Genomic DNA, 18039 nt, shown 5'->3' with positions numbered 1-18039 from the left:
CTTAATTGTCCGCCATGGAATATGCCCTGAATCCACGTAACCCACTTGGTACTCCGCACTGAAGATCCCCGATCTTCGCAAGGGGCTACATCGGAGAATCGGAGAATACAACATCTACCGCGACTCTCTTCAAAGTAAGTCATTGGAAGGTCCACCTCATCTTTCATCAAAGTTTCCGTTCGCCCTTGCCGTTCTGTCGCCCAATACCCTCGATAAACTTCAAAGTCGGAAAGTCTAAGATGTCCCGCTCCAAAGTATGTCTACTTTGACCTGACGTACTATCTCAATCCAGGAGCGAGAATTCAAAACCGTTAGTGTCTTCCAATATTGCTATTGCTATCCACACTACGAGCAAATTATACATAACCCTTCAACGCACAGGGCCACTCGAAAAACAAGGAGGTTCCGAATATAACCCAAATTCCTGAGGATGGCGTTTAATGAATCGGACACGAGGAACCGTTATACACACTTGCAGCTGTCGCGATTCCGATTCTGACCTGCAGCTTTGCAACCCACAAGCTTTACAGCCCACAAGGCTGACGGCATCAATGTTTCAGACCTCGGGAGCCGCACCCAATCTCCAGGAGTGCACTTTCCGGGGAAGATCCACCAAGGTTTCAAGCCCAACCCACTCCCGGTGCCCAACCATGTGGTATCGTTGCTGCTTTTGACTCCACTGTGGACCTGCAATGAACCTTGGAAGCGATTAATTACCCTTCCGATCCAATTGTTGATTCCGATAGTGATCCAACTAGGCATAGACCCTTCCAATCAAGGAGAAACGATGCTTTCGATGCATACCATCGACGATTAGCGTCAAGCCACACGATCGATCAAAGAAAGCCCCCCACCAAAACATTTCGTCCCCGACTTTTTTTTTTTCACTGAAATATCATCATTCGACTGGAAATTCTACACAGCGAATATGGCCAAGGTCGCTCTGATCACCGGTGGCAGTATGTATATCCCGGCAATCCCTGCATGGATCGTCGATCATTCGTGAACCAAAGCTAAAAAAAATTTAAAAAAAAACAAGCTAGTGGAATCGGCCTTGCAGTTGCCAATGACCTGATCCAGACCGGCAGCTGGCAGGTTAACATTATCGGCAGCAACAAAGAGCGCGGCCAAGACGCAGCAGCTTCCCTCCCCAATGCCACATTTTACCAAGCCGACGTACGAAATTACCAACAACTAGCCGGTGTATTTGACCAGATTTTCAATGCGACTGGTCGAATAGATTTTGTCTTCGCGAACGCCGGAAGAGCAGAATATACCGATTTCTTCGCCAAGTCTGAGGCCGGCATCCCGCCCGAACCGAGTTCCGAAATTGTTGATATCAACTTGAATGGCGTTCTATATACCAGTTACCTTGCGATGCACTATTTCCGTCACTCTCCGGAGTCAACGAAAGGGCATAGGAACTTAATACTCACGTCGAGTATCGGGGGTCTATACCCCTGTATGCTAACCCCGATGTATTCTAGCACTAAACGTGGGTTCAGAAGAAAGAAGTCAAATTACTCTGATACAAGGCATGGCTAATGAATTTCTAGATGCGCTTGTTGGATTCACGCGCTCTGTCGGAGAGAGACTCTGGGAAGAGGGAGTCCGGGTTAACGCTCTATGCCCTGGGGTCGTGGAAACGCCCTTACTTGCTGACGAAACGTTTTGCGCGATCTTTCCACGGGAATTATTTGTTCCTATGGACGTTGTAACTGGTGTAGTTTCACAATTACTGTCTGGGGTGGATATGGTGGATGCCAAAGGGATGCGTGTCGCTGGTGATGAGATACATTCCCGGGCTGTTCACGTTTCAGGAAAAAGCTTCCTTTTCATTGAAAAGCCCGAGATTCATGACGAGCAGACTCGGATGACATGGGCTGCAATGATGGGGCATAAATAGAAGTTTGAGGGTTTCGGCACGCTGGTGAGATTGATTTATGGCCAAATGTTGGAACAGTAGCACAATTTTTAGACTAGAACATTATCCGTCCGTCCATGTGGAAGGCGTCTTGCGTATATAATTATCTAATTCGAACCAGTAGATCTGGTCTCCGCCATCCCTCCCGCCCCACACCGATGACAGGGTGCGCCGAACTTGAAGCTGTGAATGTCTGGAGAAAGTCACAACTTCGGGGATCCTATCAACGACTGTTGCTCGCGCTTCAGTCCCAGTGATCTCGAAGCATGCAACTTTATATGGAAGTGTCATGCATGGCATTGAACGCCCTGTAGATTGCAAAACCATATCAATCTCCGCGGTAATAGCGCTGGACAACTGTAATGCTTCCTTGTCACATTGCCCATAGGGATGGCGTAGCCGATGGGCAATAAGTAATGCCGCGAGACGGAAGACCTGGGCCTGGGCAAGCATCCCAACGATCTCAGACTGAGTAAATCTTTCAATGAGATCAGGCGGTGGCGAAGGTTTCCATCGCTCCAGGGAACCTTGTATCGCGTCCAATCGTTCAACCATGTCAATATCCATTCTCCCACCACTAAGTCTCATCAATTGACTCGTCTCGCAGAGATCATATAAATGACTAAAAATTGACGAGCTAATCCCAATATACCGATCAACAACATCGCAACGATCACGTTCACCGACTCGAATAGTCGGCAACTCCGACCGAATCAGACATTCAAAAGTCTCCGTACTAACCAAACACATCACCAAATCCATAATACCAGAATCCATCGTCAAAAGAGTGTGATAAACCGGCTTAATAAGCACCAGCGTGTAATGCGATATAAGAAACGGTTGTCCATCAACAACATGCATAGCGAAGGTCACTATACTCACGCTGAGGAGGATTGCAGTAACCAAATCTTGCTCTTGGGATATCTGCAACGACCGCAGTCCCGAAACAGCCAGCGCAGCTCGTCGATGCCCGACTTCGACGCTTGTTTTCGTGTACTGCGCATATTGGTCGCCAAGGAGTACTGCGGCACAGGCGACTGTGGCGTCTTTTAATATAGACGTAGGCGCGGGCCGGAGAAGGCTCTGCACGAAGAAACGGTGGTGCGACTCGTGGAAGCTTGGTCCGATTAGGAATTTGTCTAGTGGGGAAGGTCCGTCGAGATCTTTCATAAGATTTAGGAACTTTCTTTCCCACTGGTCTAGTTCTGGGAATAGGGCTGGGTTGCTGAATAGACCCTTGTCGACTGGGAAGTAAACATGGGGATAGAGGTTGTTGTTTTGGAGTGAAGATAGATCGAGTTTTTTTGTGTTGCAGGTAACTGAGCTGGGATTGGAGGTTGGGAGATTATAGGATAATGTTCTTGCGGTGCGTGGTTTTCGTCCGAGTTTCGCGAGATTTCGCGTCGTTTCACAGGTTTGGTTTAGTCTATCGCATCGCTCGCATGACGTTGTTGCACTCAGGCGTCGGCATTTTTCTTTCAGTGTGTGACACTGATCACAGGCTCTTTTTGGAACGGCTGAGGACATATTGGTTTTTGAAGTTGTTCAGCTCAATGAATTCAGTGGAAGGTATTAATCTCAGGCATCAGGATTATGAGTTTGTGGGAGAGTGATATCCATATCCAATAATGAGTCCCCAACGATAAGGTCGGGTAGACTTGACTAATCCGCACAAGCGCCATCTCGTGCGGGGATCTGCAACATCTACAACCTTACACCGTCGGGTAGCCGTTTTCGCGCGTGATCCTAGATTCCTCTCTATCTCTATCTAATTCCACACAATTTCTGTTCAACATTCATAATTCTGCAACGCCTGATGCACATTTTGAAACTCGATCTCCTTGCAAATCCCCGGCAAGTAGAAGATTCCCCACGCCAAGAGAATAATCGCCGCTTGATAAAAGTCAAATGCATAACTCGTCCACTCATTGGCCGTCAAAAAGCCATCGGGTCCCATGCCCATCTGTGTCAATCGCACCATGTTGCGACCCATGGCAACAATTGAGATCGCAAGGCCAAACAGCTGATTATACCGTTTCCAGTGAGGCATCATGAGTTGGGTGTTGGAGAACGAAGATCGTCCAAATCGGAAACTCCAGAAGATATTCTCCGCCAAAGTGAACATCCAAAATATCATCTGGCATACATAGCTCGCCGTGAGGATCTTCATTGCAGATTCAATGAGCGCGGGCTTGTGAGTCAGAGAAATGATTACGGCGCCGATACCTTGAAGTAGAAGAAGGAGGATGTTGGAAGTAAGGTAGATAGGGAGTCGAAATTGAGCAGGGAGGAGACCAAAGTTTTCGGATCTCAAACAGCGCATCATTTTCACTTGAGTAAGATTGACGGTCACCATGCATAGGGTAGGCCCGAGGAGAAGAAGCAAATTCTGAACGCCATAGGCTCTAAAACTACCGGTATCTTCTGAGGAGTACACTCGTGCTCCTAATCCCATCGCCTGAGCTATTAAGATGTTAGTGGGAAGACAATTTAAAATTGGATCTAGTTGTTCCTTACCCAGGGCTCCCATCAACATATAAATCCCATCCCATGCCTTAAAGCGCCATACACGGAGAGCATGGCTTGCAAAGAGAGCGCAATATATACCCACTCCGACCACCGCAAGAATCAAACTTGGCGTATAGGCATAGTAGGAAGTCGAAGACATCCTGTTAAGATTTTATAAAACACAAAGACAAGACTTGCTCTTAGAGGTATAAGTGAGTAGTAATGGAACCAAGCATTGAAACCCCAGATCCCCCATGGCATTTATAGCAGGACTCTAGCTCGGGTCTGGAAAGGCAGTCTCGATACACAACAGTGGATCGCTTAATCCTATGTAGATCAGAAGCCAGGAGAGTGGTCACTAATAGAGGCTTCATGGCAGCCTAGTGACCCTTGGGAATACCTTGTTTCTACAACATACTCCATACAAAGTCTCAGTTTTCAGGCAGAGCAATTGTGCGAGACTTCGGTCGGGTTCGTATTCGGGGTCGGGTTCGGAAAGCTTAATCTACCTTATTTTCTATTCACATCACTCAGGGCAGACACAACATAAATGAAACTGACCTACGCTTAAATGTGATGGTGGCTTATCAAGCTATACATAGCTTGTTTAATTCTATTTTTTTTTGCGAGAGGGAATGTGGAGGCCGTATTGAGCCTGCCAAGGTCTTGCAACATATTCCACCCTTCTTTTGCAATAATATTTAAAGATAACTAGTCCGCTAAAACGTGGTATCTTCACCTTTTAATTAAAAATCATACTGTATAACACAAAGATAAAGACACGCTCCAGTCGTGTAAAGAAAACAAAAAGAAATCAACCTCAGCGAATCAACATCAGCAGCCTAAATTATCCGCCATACGCCTCCAAACAGCCTCAGGCAGTCTTCCATGAACCCAATAACCACCATTCTCCCCATTCCGACCGTGCGCTTTCCATGTTACCAACAAATCATCCAAGTGAGTCTTAGTCTCGCGCAGAAGCCCGCAGTAATCGACACTACCTTGTACAAAGAGCGGACTTTCGCCTTGGATATCGAGATCATAAAGCGGCAAGTTTTTCCAAGAAGCAATGCGCGGTTGAGCCACCCGGCCGCCATAGGATTTCGGCACCATGGGGCTTTTCTTGAGGTTCTTGTGCTGATCGACGATCTCTCCAATGCATTCTGGTTGCTGGCCCTCGTGAACCGCACGCCGAATGTGTATTGCGAGTCGAACCAATGAAGGAGAGCTATATTGGCTTGTTGGAATTGGATCTGGCAGGGGCATCATGTACCATGGGTTGGAGAGGTTTGCCTCGGACTGGAGTTGTTTTGAGATATCAATGGCTAGGCCAAAGCTGTGGGCAGTAGGCGGGTGTAAAGCGGCCTGTTTAAGGTATGTTCTCAGTGAACTGGTTCAATTTTGGGTTGACTGAATAAAGGGCAGCATTCCTCACCTGGTAAATAAAAGCTAACAAGAGATCATGTTCAGTGACCTTGGCCTTTATACTTTCGGCTTCTTCTAGCCAACTCTGGATTCGTCCTCGGGGGATGAACAAGGTCTTGCCGATCCGTCTAGCAGAAGGATAGCATATACTCCGTGCAACTTGTTTCCCGAGAGCCCCGATTCCGGCTACCCAAGTGCGATGCATCGAATGTTTGTGCAGGTCTGCGATCTGATGAGACTCAACCTTCTCGGCGCATTTTTCGAGTACTTCTGATTTCAGTGACAGGGGTGGCCGGCCATGGAGGGTGTGGGTAATGCGCTCTCCCCTGAGCAGGCTGCAATAAGCCTGCACTATTTTATGGGCGCCTATAATCATATTGTCAGCTCTACTACTTTGGTGCTTCCCAAGATGTCAATTACCATTTGCATCGCAAAGAGGCTGCAGAAACTTGAACCCTATTATGCAAGCATCAATCAAGTCTACCGTTCGGATGGAGAAGACTCGTTGCTTCCATGCATGCAAGATTCCATACTCGAAATCCAATACCTTATCGAGCGTTTCGGAGTCAATCAGTTGCGGTGAGTCCGGGTCGGGGGAAAATTGGAGAATGTCGCTGAGTTCTTGTTTAAGAGTTCTTCCTTCCCATACCTCGGCCAGGTCCCCGGGGTCTTTTGGTTCCAAGAATTTCGTTTTCTGCCCGACGTTAGTCTCTGCGCAATGGTTCATATTACTGAGTACGTACCAACGGGTCCATTCGCAAGTTCAGTACAGGCCATTGTGAGACCAGGGTATCGGCAGCGAATTGAAAGTCGAGCGGACTAGGATTGGTCTTCACGACGACTGAGAGAGTAAACTCCAAAGGTCGGCCATAGCCCATATCGAGTAGACCTGGCTTCATGTTGACAGAAGTGAAGGATATGCAGAACGGGTTTCGCAAAAGATAGTAAAATAGGACGAGACGCAAAACCGCGCCCTATGAAATCAACCCAGACGGCTATATTAATGATAAAAGAGACCAGATGAGGCCGTCACAAAATAAACATGTTGGTATATGTATGTTTATCCCAACTCTGTTGTCCCTCCCCACATAATTGCTCTCTGGAATGCCCGCTTTGTGGATCCCCGCCAATGAGCTTCTTTATATACACAATTGGGAATTCTGCACTACGGCAGAGACGTGCCTGGAATGCTGTGTGATACAGCTATCCCCACATTGGCCTATCTGTCGCTCATAATTGCCAAAACCCAGTAGCAGTCTCGTTAACGGAGATTGGAAATGCGCTGACAGATAGTCCTGCGCCAATCGCATGTTTAGTCAACGTTTGTGTAAATATTAACTCTTGTCATTCCCTATTTGACTGCAAGGCACGAATTCCAGCTTGTTTTGACATCAAGTATGATGCTAGACTCGTATTCTTGTAATAACCAACTAAACATCACCAGCAATTCTGGCCGCGAGGAAGACGTTTAAAGACAACAATGGTCAGTAGTCGGCTTATTTGACCTCGATATAGCAAGTTTCACTACAAGCACCGTGTCTTAGAATTGGTTCTGGATGTCGATCACCTTCCGACCGGGCTCGACTGTACCATATTTGCTCAACCGTGCGAGAAATACGATAACTTCCTTTCGATACTTCACAGCCCTAGATTTTGTCGTCTAAATCTTCTACTTCTTGTAGGCGAGTAAGAGCAAGAAGACTGGCCCTCATTTTGGAGCGGCTATCTTAAGCAAGCTCTGTCCGAGGCGAAGAATATGAGGTACTTCAAATTCGGAACAACGGTCGCCACCCAGAGAGATACCACAGCGTCCATCCCACTAATTAATATACTCCCTGTAAAGAAGCGATCAAACCTCCGTTCCTTCGAGTTATCAGGTTTCCAAGTGAAGCAATCCCACTTATTAGATCTCCACTCTGCACTTCCGAAGACCGTGTGTTCTATCGAGTTGGGCTTGCTTGACTTCCTCAATGGAAACTGGCATGGTCTGCTCAATGGAATACGCGATACATTATGTTATGTCAGCGAGAGAAGTCGTCAAGACCCAAACTCGTGGTTGGTATAACGGAGTCCATGCGCCGGGCAGGATTTGGCATCTGGCTTGACCGCGAGGTGCACGGCTTTCTTTATGGAGATCGACCTAATCCTTTTAATGATGTTTATGGCTTTAGAGGTGGGAACCTGGTGGGATGTATTTGAGCCGGAGTATGAGCAGCCCAGCATGGATTTTAATTTACTCCCTACCGTGCACGAGGGTTGAACATGCACATCGTTCGAATCCATGCACAATAACCTTGGCTTTGAAAAGAAAACAACTGAGAAATATGCTAGAGATATATAGATAGCAGGAGTTACACACTAATAGGGTTGAGACTGTTTCCGCCTTTGGCAGCAGATGTACAAAGTAATGGTGATCCGTTCGGCATGAACATAGAGCTTGACGAATAGAATAAAAGATCTGCTGTTGTCTAATGCATCCTTAACATATAGATGCATGAAGATTCAAGTTGCTACGTCGTCTCGTTGGCTAGGTGGTGCATGAAGCGGTGTGCATGTATCTACAGGCAAACTGAAATCTCACCCCTTGTGTCACTGATTCTGACGCATTAAGCGAGGTTGGTCTATTAGTGTTTCGATATTTGAGATAGATCATTCGACATAATACACGTATTCATCACGCTCCTGTTATTTTAGCCTATCCAGTACATGCTAACATCGGCACTACCTTTCTCACACTAGTGAGTATCAATTTGAACGTCACGAACATTTACTCTCTTTCCATACCTGTCGCTTCGCTATTACTAAACAATTCAGATGGCTGGTCCCTGCGTACTCTCCTAGTGTGATGGATCACACGGCTGCATCCACCTCATCTTAGTTGCAGATATGCATGCACCCGAAATCGGAATTCACTGCCATCATCGAATTGCCAGCCACAATATCCAATAAAGGACAATGCTAACCTGCTTTTTATTATGACCATAGACCCCACCTGAAGGCTCCTGTGTGCGAGTTTATTGCATTATATATGCCGCATATTTCCATTCCACCCATCAAGGTGGAGATTGGAGGTTCAGTCCATCATGATATGGGATTATTATAATGGCAGGACTCTGTTCATCACCGGAGGAACAGGCTTTATTGGAACTGCGCTTCTATGTCGACTTTTGAGCCAGTCGTCTCCGAAACGAGTATACGTACTATGTCGGGGTGGCTCCGAGTAAGTGACCAAAATACAAGTCAAAACAATACTTCCAAGGTTACTGACTTGAATGACCAGCAAAGCAAAGGCAAAATGGTCTGATATACTTCCTCCCTCCGCGGCACAGATCCTCACCCAAAACGAGCGGATAACTATCCTCGATGGCGAATTGGGAAATACCGCGACAATGAATTTATCAGAAGAGACACTACAGATGCTAAAACAGAAAGTACATATTGTCTTCCATATCGCATCATCAGCTCAACTACACAATTCTCTGCGAGAGTTATCATATACTGTGCTGGCGCCAAGCGTATGTCTCACACAATACGCCCTAAAATTCCCGAACCTCGAGCGCTTCGTATTTTTCTCCACTGCATATGCCAATGCCCATCTATGGAAATCCCACGAACCGCACGACGTATCAGTTGACGAGCGAATCTATCCCCTCGGCAGGGAGGAGGAAGATTACCTCAAAATTGCACTTGAAGCATGGAGCGCAATACAAAAGACCGGCTCATCGGACGAATACGACGCCCATGATTTTCCATGGCCATATGCATACGCCAAACATCTCGCCGAACGACTAGTCTTTCAGAAGGCAGCCGAGCGTAACAAAATGGACAAAGTCCTAATTATCAGACCGTCTGTCCTTGGCCCAGCTGATAAATTCCCATACCCCGGTTTCGCGACCTCACACGGAGCCCCATCGACAGCCTGTGCAGCAGCGTACATGTTACATCCAGGTCGGAAAATCAAGCTCTCAACGCGATATAAAAATCCAAATCAAGAATCCACGATCGACGAAGTCCCGGTTGATGTGGTAGTGGATCGAACTCTGGTCCATGTGGCGCTGGGGACGAGTGGATGCGTCCATGCAGTTAGTGGGGAGCAGGGCCGGTTATCGACTGAGGAATGGTGGCGTGCGTTCAAGAAGGAGAGACGGCTGCCATGGAACGCAAAGCCCTCTTGGGTATCCGACGACTGGCATTCTCCCCATATCCATTATATGGCTCGGCGGTTCAAGATTATTGGGACTTCGTTTGCGTTCTCGCAGGAGCGAACTGTTAGGGCTGCAGAGAAGCTAGGCGACAAGGAGAAGGAGAATCTTCAGTTGTTTGCCGATCGGTCGAAGCCTTACTCTCTGCATTTGAGACGACATCATATTCATCGTCAGGCCGTTGAGGTGGCTAAGAAGAAGCAGTGGCCTCTGTGCTTTGCTAGGCTGTTTTGTCGAAAGGGAAGGCCTGTGGCGCATCTAGATAAGAATGTAAAGGCATGAATGCGAAAGTACGCATGTAGTGGTTGGGCGCGGTGCACCACAACACTTCTAGGGTAGAATCTTTAGGGTGTTTTTCTTTGCAAATCCTATTCAACGCTGTAGGTTCTTCAAAATCACCAGCCTCGAATATAGTGACTAAACATTAAGTCCTAATATACAATAAGTTCACTTGCCAACACCGAAATCACGCTTTAATGCCTCTCCTCCCTGAACGGATAGTGACGCTGCGTTATTAATCCAGTTCAGATCATACTCATCAAGCTGGACTTCTAAGCAATTCTCCAATTCCTTTCCCTGAATAACTCCGAGAAAGGCGTCACGTCGCACATGTGGAACCACTATCGAATCCATCCAGCGGGTGACCTTTGACTCGCTGAATACCTGTATACAACCTAGCATAGCAGTTCGCCAGCCAAACTCATAGCTCTTCACTTTGACCTCAATACCCTCTCGGGCCATCCAGTCAGCAGCTTTTGCATTGCCGCAAAGTGTCCAACTGTAAATATTGTGAACAAAAAGGACACACACTAAGAATATACCATCCCAGCCTTTCTGTGCCGCCACGTATGTGATTGCGACAAGTTGAAGTGCATGTGCGAAGTAAAACCAGCGAGCTGCTAACTGTGCTTGTTTACCTTCTGGGAAATGAACCATCGGCTTATTGAGCAAGGTGTCAACAATTGCGCGATCTCCAGTGTATAGACTCCACTCCGTGGCGTTGACGTGTGATGCCGTTAACATGTATGCAATGTCATGTTTTTCGTTGTTGCTCAGATACCCAGCGCTTCGAGGAATGACTATGGCCCAGGCAACCAGTCTGGAGATTGCGGTGATCAAGATGAGGCCAGCGCTTCCATACGCGCCAACAAGACCGAATATAACTGAAATGCCGCAAAGGATAATGGAAATGAGTGCAGTAGGAATCCTTGATCTTATAAAACTGTCGACTTTAAATCGTATCGACCGTCGGGGCTGACAGAACCGAAACTGGTAGACATGCAATATTTGTTTGCGAATCTTTGGGGCCTCATCTGACCCATTGTTTAGAGATGTTTCTGGGGAGCTAGCGGTGACATAGCTATCTGGAATAGGGATTGGAAGCTTTGGTATCACCCCTGTTTGGTCCGTAAGACGCCCAAGGGCGAAATCTTCAATTGCTGCACTTGCAGCACCGTTTGCGCAGGGGAATTCGGATCCCCAATTGACATCCCATACTGTTCGAGCAGCGCCTCCTTTGACGCTCGCGTAATCAAAATAGTTCGAACCTTTGCTGAAGAGCCTTCCTAGCCCCCACAAAGTCCCAAGGCGGGGAAATAGAATTAATGAAATTCGCCCATGTAGAGACACATCGCCCGAGGTAAAGTGATCATCTTGGGGACTAGCGAGATGGCAGGCCAGAGGAATCAAAGAGGCCCATTCCGATACTATTTGCGGGACCGAGGGTACTGGGATGTATGTTGACATTAGAGTGCCTAGCGTGACCTGGATAGTCATATTTCGTGATTGTTTCAGAGTAGCGGATCAAAATTTGAAGCAAGCGGTCTCGCACAATCCGAGAACCTTGATTTATTTGGATTTTATCACATTGAGATGGGGAGCAGCACAACTTATGGTGACTCGCTATGTCAGCTCTGCAGCCGCCCAGGTCTGCGCCAGAGCGCTCAGCCTCATCTACGCACCACCAACCGCCAATCAAAGCCCGCATGTTATCGCCAGGGCGTATATACAATATGCCTGTTTGAAACTTACGAATGAGTTTATCTATGGAAACCCAATATTCAGCCTCACTTACGTGACATCACCGATAACTGACAAAAATACGTGGTGGGGCGCAGGAAGATGGCGTTTCGAAAGCCTCATAAATCAACTATTAAGCACCTGGTCTCATCCTGGTGGTTTTTGATGTCTTAGGAGTGATACGAATATATCCATTGGACAGTAATTACCACGGAATTGGGGTTCAATCGGTATACCCAATCAACACCAATTGCCCGCATGCAAGCTTAGCGCTTCCAATGCTATTTCTGTACTCATGAAGTAGAAATACATGGGTTGATTCGCTTAGGAAATTGCGGGATTTAATTTTTAGCTATCCCTCTCTCGTTTGAGATAAACAGTCCTTGCATGCGGAATTTATTGAAGTGGAATGGAAAGTGAGGCTATAAATATAGGCTCGATTTCTAGGATTTAAGTGAGTAGACTTTCTTTCACGATTACTCTTTTCGATACACCTTTCCATATATACTGTACAGTCTTCAATATCTGTACACCGTTCATCTACCTTAGAGCTCTGCACCATGAGGTTTCTCTGTACACAATCATATAGGCTCTACGAACAGGCAGATCTTCCACATTATGGAAGTCCGCTTCCACAATATGCTATATTGTCACATACATGGCTCCCGAATGATTCAAATGGTGTCAGTGAGGTCACCTATCAAGATATGAAGGTATCCTACTCCAAGTTGATGGGTGGCCGGTTCAAACCCGAGGGTTGGAAAAAGCTGAAGAATTACTGTGACCTTGCGAGAGAAAACGGCTGGGAATGGGCTTGGATGGATACCTGTTGCATTGATAAAACAAACACGTCTGACACACAAGAAGCTATCAACGCCATGTTTCGCTGGTACAAAGAATCCATGATTTGCTATGCGTACCTTGAAGATGTCGACGTGAAAGATGCAAAATCTCTTGAGACTTCCTTTATCCGTGCGAGGTGGTTTACGAGGGGGTGGACACTTCAAGAGCTCATAGCTCCGACATCTCTATTGTTCGTTGACAAGAATTGGCTCGAAATCGTCGACAAAAACAACGGCCTAAAGCAAATCGAGAGGGCTACGGGCATCCAACCCGATAAATTACGAAAATTCTATGAGTGCTCTATCCGGGAACGCTTTTCTTGGGCTTCACAGAGACAGACGACTTTAGTAGAAGACAGGGCTTATTCCCTTTTTGGGCTCTTTGGGATTAATATGCCTTTGGTTTATGGTGAGGGTGATCGGGCGTTTTTGCGGTTACAGCAAGAGCTCATCAGAAAGTACGATGATGCAAGCCTCTTGCTCTGGGAGGCACACGGTGAGTGTGTTCCAAGCACAAGAGTGTCCCTTCAATGACTAACACTTATCAAAGATTTCAATAAAGAGAACCTCATTCCACAACGACTAGGTGCTCTAGCCCCATCGCTCTCCTGTTTCAAACCGCGATCCGATACTCAAACAAGCTGGAGATTACCGGGGTGCAATCTCTCAACATCTGCACGAGGTTTACATTTAGATGTCGACTTGATGTTACTCAAAACAGACATGATTGGTGACTGCGATGGTAAGTTGGCTGCCATTCAGTTTTGAATATGAAACACTTGAGCTAAACGGAGGGTTTCTTCGAATAGGACAGTGGCGCCGTTACACCCTCTTCCTTGCATTTATAGGGGAAGGTCCCTACCAGCATGGAATTTACTTGATGCAAACAAAATCATTTCAGGTTTCTGGGTACACTTTCGAAAGAGTTGGCCATCTAAGCGCTATTACAGATCCTTCCACTCGCTGGGAGAGCAGCATCGATTTTACGAGTTTGGGCCGAAGGTCTATCGTTATCACAGAGGGGTTCGATCTCCCCTTCCAGGCGTCTTTTTTGCGATTGAACTTTCCTCCTGGATTCGAATTACTCGCAACATGTCGCGGCCAAGTTGGATACAAAGCTCCAATGGATAATGCTGAACCTTCATCTGAAGCCTTTCTCCTCCGTATTCCATACGTGGGCAGTCAGTTTAAATGCCAAGTAGCTGGCAGGAGGAAAGGAGAATATCTCATTACTTACGGATCAGATAGCTCCCTCTATCATGGATTCGACATCATCCGGGATAGTCAATGGAGATTCCAGATGCGACATGAAGCGAGCGAAAAGTTTGAAGTTCTATTGGGCACCTCCCAATACAACTCAGATGCTCTCTTTCTCGCCCCTGGTCAATCGCCCTCCCACCAACTTTGCTTGAAAGGTTCACCAGGCACGGTTCAAGTCAAAATACGTCCAAGGCCGGCTATAGGGGGTCATTATGTCCAAATATCATACCTCGATTCGGCCCTAAAATCCTTTGAACCTGGATTCCGCTTAAAAAACAGGCTTCTGGGAGAAGCTTTTTCGATTCGACCCACTTCGCCTAGGGAATATGATGTTATCCTCGAGTATGTACCTGAAGAGAACCGCGCGAAGAAAAGGCAGCGTAAACAATAACTTGAGATTTACTCAATTCAGAACTACGAGGGAAATAACACCCAAGATTCCGGTCACAACGCCCACACATTTCAATCCATCACCCTTGAACCGTGCACCAAATTATATTGGTTGTTATCTCGCAATTCTTTTGTACCTGACTCACTGGGGGTTTTTTTTTTTTTTGGTTTCTGTCTTGGCTATAACATACGCTTATGCTGTGTTATAACCATCTTGTGTACTTTAAACTATCAGATCTGTGGGCATGATGATTACATTAACAAACAGCAAGTAACTGACTGCAGTAAATAATTTAGCCTCATAACACAAGTAAAAGAAAGTAAATTCATAAGCCTCACCTTCTGTCTTTATGTAAAGTGATAATTGGGAATTGTTAACGTCAATGTGGGAAGTGTGTCATCTCACATGGGTTGGAATGGCAGTCAAATGAGCAATCAGATCAGTTGGGGTATAAATAAGACATTTCAAGGCCATTTAACTCTCTAGACTGGCTCCTTTTCTCCAATGGCAAAGACCGAGTATAGCCCGTTGATATAGATCTAACCTTGGAACCCATGCACTGCGCACGGACCACTCGATCGACCGCGGGGGAGAAAGAAATTCTTCTCCGCCACCAAGTCCCAGGCCTAACCAACTCATCATGGCACCGACGGCATGTTTCGATTGCAAAGAGGCGCGCGCCGTCATCATCCGACCTAAGAACAGGCACAAACTCTGCCGTGCCTGTTTCATCAAGGTTTTCGAGACCGAAGTACACGAAACCATCATCGGCACCAACCTCTTCTTCCCCGGCGAGCGAGTCGCGATCGGAGCCAGCGGCGGCAAAGACAGCACAGTACTAGCAGCCGTACTGAAAACCCTCAACGAGCAATATAACTACGGACTGGATCTATGTCTACTGTCCATCGACGAGGGCATCCGCGGTTATCGCGATGACAGTCTCGAGACTGTGAAGCGTAACGCTCTGCAATACGAGATGCCGCTTGATATCCTGGGATATAGCGAGCTTTACGGCTGGACAATGGACCAGGTTGTGGAACAAGTGGGCAAAAAAGGAAACTGCACGTACTGTGGTGTGTTCCGGCGGCAGGCGCTCGATCGAGGCGCCGCCCGCTTGGGCATCAAGCATGTTGTTACAGGCCACAATGCGGACGATGTTGCTGAGACCGTTATGATGAATCTCCTGCGTGGTGATCTGCCCCGTCTGTCGCGCGGTACTAGTATCGTCACTAGCTCCGACGCTTCGGATATCAAGCGCAGCAAGCCTCTCAAGTACGCTTATGAGAAGGAGATCGTCCTTTATGCCCACCACCGTCAGCTAGACTACTTCACCACCGAGTGTATTTACTCACCTGAGGCGTTCCGCGGCAGTGCTCGTACCCTGATCAAGGATCTTGAGAAGATTCGCCCCAGTTCGATCCTCGACATTGTCAAGAGTGGCGAGGACATGGCCGCGCTTGTACCCGTGGAAGTCCGGGGTGCCGGTAAATCCAAGCAGGCTGGTGCAGAAGAGGAATCGGCTGGTGGCTGTGGTAGTCAGAATGGACGAACCAGTGGGGGGGAGATGGCTGCAATGGAGAAGCAGCTCACTGAGAATGACGCGGCCGAGTCGCTCGAAACTGAAATCAAGATTCCTAACGGTGTACGCGTGAAGCCGAACCGCGGGCCAACGGGTAAGGCCGTCAAGGCGCAGACTATCAAACACTGCGAGCGCTGTAACTACATTTCCAGTCAACGGATTTGCAAAGCGTGCACGCTGCTAGACGGTCTGAACCGGAACCGACCCAAGACTGCGATTGAAGTTGGGGTTGGCATGGAAGACGAAGAAAGCAGTTCGACTTTGATGAGACAGATGGAGCGTGCCCAGCTCAGTGCTACCTGAAGAGTCAGCCATGGAAGCACGTCTATTCAAACGCCCAACTTTCAGCGCCAGCGTCCTCTCGGGTCCGGAACATTTCCACCATGACCCTTTTGCTAGGCCGTCGCCTCTGCAACGCAACCACACTCAGTGTCAACATCAGGTGTCCATTCTCGGTGCCCTCAAACACTGTGCGGCAACCCATGTTGTTTGAACAAATATTCAGATCCTTGGATCTGAATATCAGATACCCCAAGTTACGACTGGAACGTCAATCCAAATGCCTTTCTATCCAAAGTTAATGCATAGCACAAAGAAATTCAAAATGAAAAACAAGCTCATGGTACTTGAAAATGCTCTCTATTTTATTTTATACATGAAAACCGTAGTATACAAAATCCCAAATCAACAATAACAACGCCATTCCATGGAATACATGCTTTCCAGCAAAACCACAGCTTCACAGCTTCCAACCAAGCCTAGAACAATCCGCCTCTGCCGTATAATCAGAACGCAGACCATCTCCACAATCGACAATCCACTGACAGAACAAGACGAACCAAGGAAAGCCAAGCAATACCAACACCTCAGCACTGCTCAACTACTCCTTTCCCTCAGGAACATGCAACTCAGGCAAATCAAACCCAACCCGTCTCGCTGTAAGACGAATCTTCTCCTCCTCATCCATACTCATACCCGGGTTATAGCGCTCAAGGAGGTCAGAGTAGACACGCTGGGCGCGGGCATATTGAGCGAATTGGTCTGCTTCTTGGACGCGGAGTGTTCGTTCCTCGTCTGTATTTGGAATTGAGAAGTGTAGAGCGTTTGATTGTGACGATGTCACTGGTGATGAGCGGAAGATCGCGCGCAGGTGTTGGTGGAGTGGGGAGGGTGTTTTGAGGTGGCGGCGTGGGAGTTCGCGGAGGAGGGCGCGGTAGGTTGTGCGCGCTTGGATAGTTGTGGACATTTTGATGACGGAGGATGTAGGGTGTTGTGGTAGATTTTATCGGTTTGGTTTTGTGGTTTTGAGACCCTGGTGCACCGGAGGTTTGGAGGTGAGATTGTCTTTGGTCTTGGAGCTGGTCGGAGGTTGAGATAACCGGGTGGATAAGTAATTCACGTGATTAGAAATGTATGCGGCTTCCGCTATTTAGTGCTACTAGTTTTAATGTTAGCTCGGATCTTGATAACTATTCGATATTGTTTGTTATGGCTACGACTTTATTGGATAGATGGAGGATAGAAAGAGATATATGCATAAAGATGTCAATATATACCAGGGTAGGGAACTGCTATCCGCAAGACAGTCAATGACCATCACTGCCCACTTCAGCACACATATGTACAAAATGTCGTAACGGAGCTTTTTTTTTTAAGATACATCACCGTTACAAGTGTCATATCGACCCCCGCGGGAGACCGAGTTCATAACGAAAAGCAGGCAAAAGACAACGACAGTATTTATCAATCATATAGGGGCGTGGCGACATGAGAAAGGAAGTGTAGAGGGGAGGGGGAGGTAGGAAGGGTAAGAAGGGTAGGGTAGATATGAAGGTAGGAGGAAAGATGTTAGATGAGATGGTTGTGTAGGAGAGAAGCTTCAATTCGTG

General features: G+C 47.2%; 9 protein-coding genes across 9 annotated transcripts; 4 read left to right on the top strand and 5 right to left on the bottom strand.

Annotated features, from left to right (window-relative positions):
* Positions 1-928: 928 nt before the first annotated feature.
* On the top strand, positions 929-1906 carry N7537_002986 (Glucose/ribitol dehydrogenase; the record flags this gene model as incomplete). Its single annotated transcript, XM_056894044.1, has 3 exons — positions 929-959; positions 1040-1495; positions 1557-1906. 3 exons carry the CDS (start codon positions 929-931, stop codon positions 1904-1906), a joined length of 837 nt encoding a protein of 278 aa, XP_056759039.1.
* Positions 1907-1987: 81 nt separating this feature from the next.
* On the bottom strand, positions 1988-3451 carry N7537_002985 (Zn(II)2Cys6 transcription factor; the record flags this gene model as incomplete). Its single annotated transcript, XM_056894043.1, has 1 exon — positions 1988-3451. The coding sequence occupies one exon, from the start codon at positions 3449-3451 to the stop codon at positions 1988-1990; it is 1464 nt and encodes a 487-aa protein (XP_056759038.1).
* A 262-nt stretch (positions 3452-3713) lies between these two features.
* On the bottom strand, positions 3714-4592 carry N7537_002984 (uncharacterized protein; the record flags this gene model as incomplete). The annotated part of the gene is made up of 2 exons (XM_056894042.1): positions 3714-4387; positions 4442-4592. 2 exons carry the CDS (start codon positions 4590-4592, stop codon positions 3714-3716), a joined length of 825 nt encoding a protein of 274 aa, XP_056759037.1.
* Positions 4593-5266: 674 nt separating this feature from the next.
* On the bottom strand, positions 5267-6756 carry N7537_002983 (uncharacterized protein; the record flags this gene model as incomplete). The annotated part of the gene is made up of 4 exons (XM_056894041.1): positions 5267-5797; positions 5868-6223; positions 6278-6551; positions 6601-6756. 4 exons carry the CDS (start codon positions 6754-6756, stop codon positions 5267-5269), a joined length of 1317 nt encoding a protein of 438 aa, XP_056759036.1.
* A 2184-nt stretch (positions 6757-8940) lies between these two features.
* Positions 8941-10341, top strand: N7537_002982 (uncharacterized protein; the record flags this gene model as incomplete). The annotated part of the gene is made up of 2 exons (XM_056894040.1): positions 8941-9077; positions 9138-10341. The coding sequence occupies 2 exons, from the start codon at positions 8941-8943 to the stop codon at positions 10339-10341; spliced, it is 1341 nt and encodes a 446-aa protein (XP_056759035.1).
* A 165-nt stretch (positions 10342-10506) lies between these two features.
* N7537_002981 (Herpesvirus glycoprotein N) lies at positions 10507-11835 on the bottom strand (the record flags this gene model as incomplete). The annotated part of the gene is made up of 1 exon (XM_056894039.1): positions 10507-11835. The coding sequence occupies one exon, from the start codon at positions 11833-11835 to the stop codon at positions 10507-10509; it is 1329 nt and encodes a 442-aa protein (XP_056759034.1).
* A 950-nt stretch (positions 11836-12785) lies between these two features.
* N7537_002980 (uncharacterized protein) lies at positions 12786-14571 on the top strand (the record flags this gene model as incomplete). The annotated part of the gene is made up of 3 exons (XM_056894038.1): positions 12786-13416; positions 13471-13662; positions 13871-14571. 3 exons carry the CDS (start codon positions 12786-12788, stop codon positions 14569-14571), a joined length of 1524 nt encoding a protein of 507 aa, XP_056759033.1.
* A 640-nt stretch (positions 14572-15211) lies between these two features.
* On the top strand, positions 15212-16453 carry N7537_002979 (putative PP-loop ATPase superfamily protein; the record flags this gene model as incomplete). The annotated part of the gene is made up of 1 exon (XM_056894037.1): positions 15212-16453. The coding sequence occupies one exon, from the start codon at positions 15212-15214 to the stop codon at positions 16451-16453; it is 1242 nt and encodes a 413-aa protein (XP_056759032.1).
* Positions 16454-17030: 577 nt separating this feature from the next.
* N7537_002978 (LYR motif-containing protein) lies at positions 17031-17396 on the bottom strand (the record flags this gene model as incomplete). The annotated part of the gene is made up of 1 exon (XM_056894036.1): positions 17031-17396. One exon carries the CDS (start codon positions 17394-17396, stop codon positions 17031-17033), a length of 366 nt encoding a protein of 121 aa, XP_056759031.1.
* Positions 17397-18039: the final 643 nt, after the last annotated feature.

This window comes from Penicillium hordei (genome assembly GCF_028827395.1).
Source record: "Penicillium hordei strain IBT 12815 chromosome Unknown utg000001l_segment0_segment0, whole genome shotgun sequence".
In the NCBI taxonomy this organism is placed as follows: domain Eukaryota; kingdom Fungi; phylum Ascomycota; class Eurotiomycetes; order Eurotiales; family Aspergillaceae; genus Penicillium; species Penicillium hordei.
The sequence above is the reverse complement of the archived record's forward strand: the minus strand, read 5'-3'. Positions and strand labels throughout refer to the sequence as shown.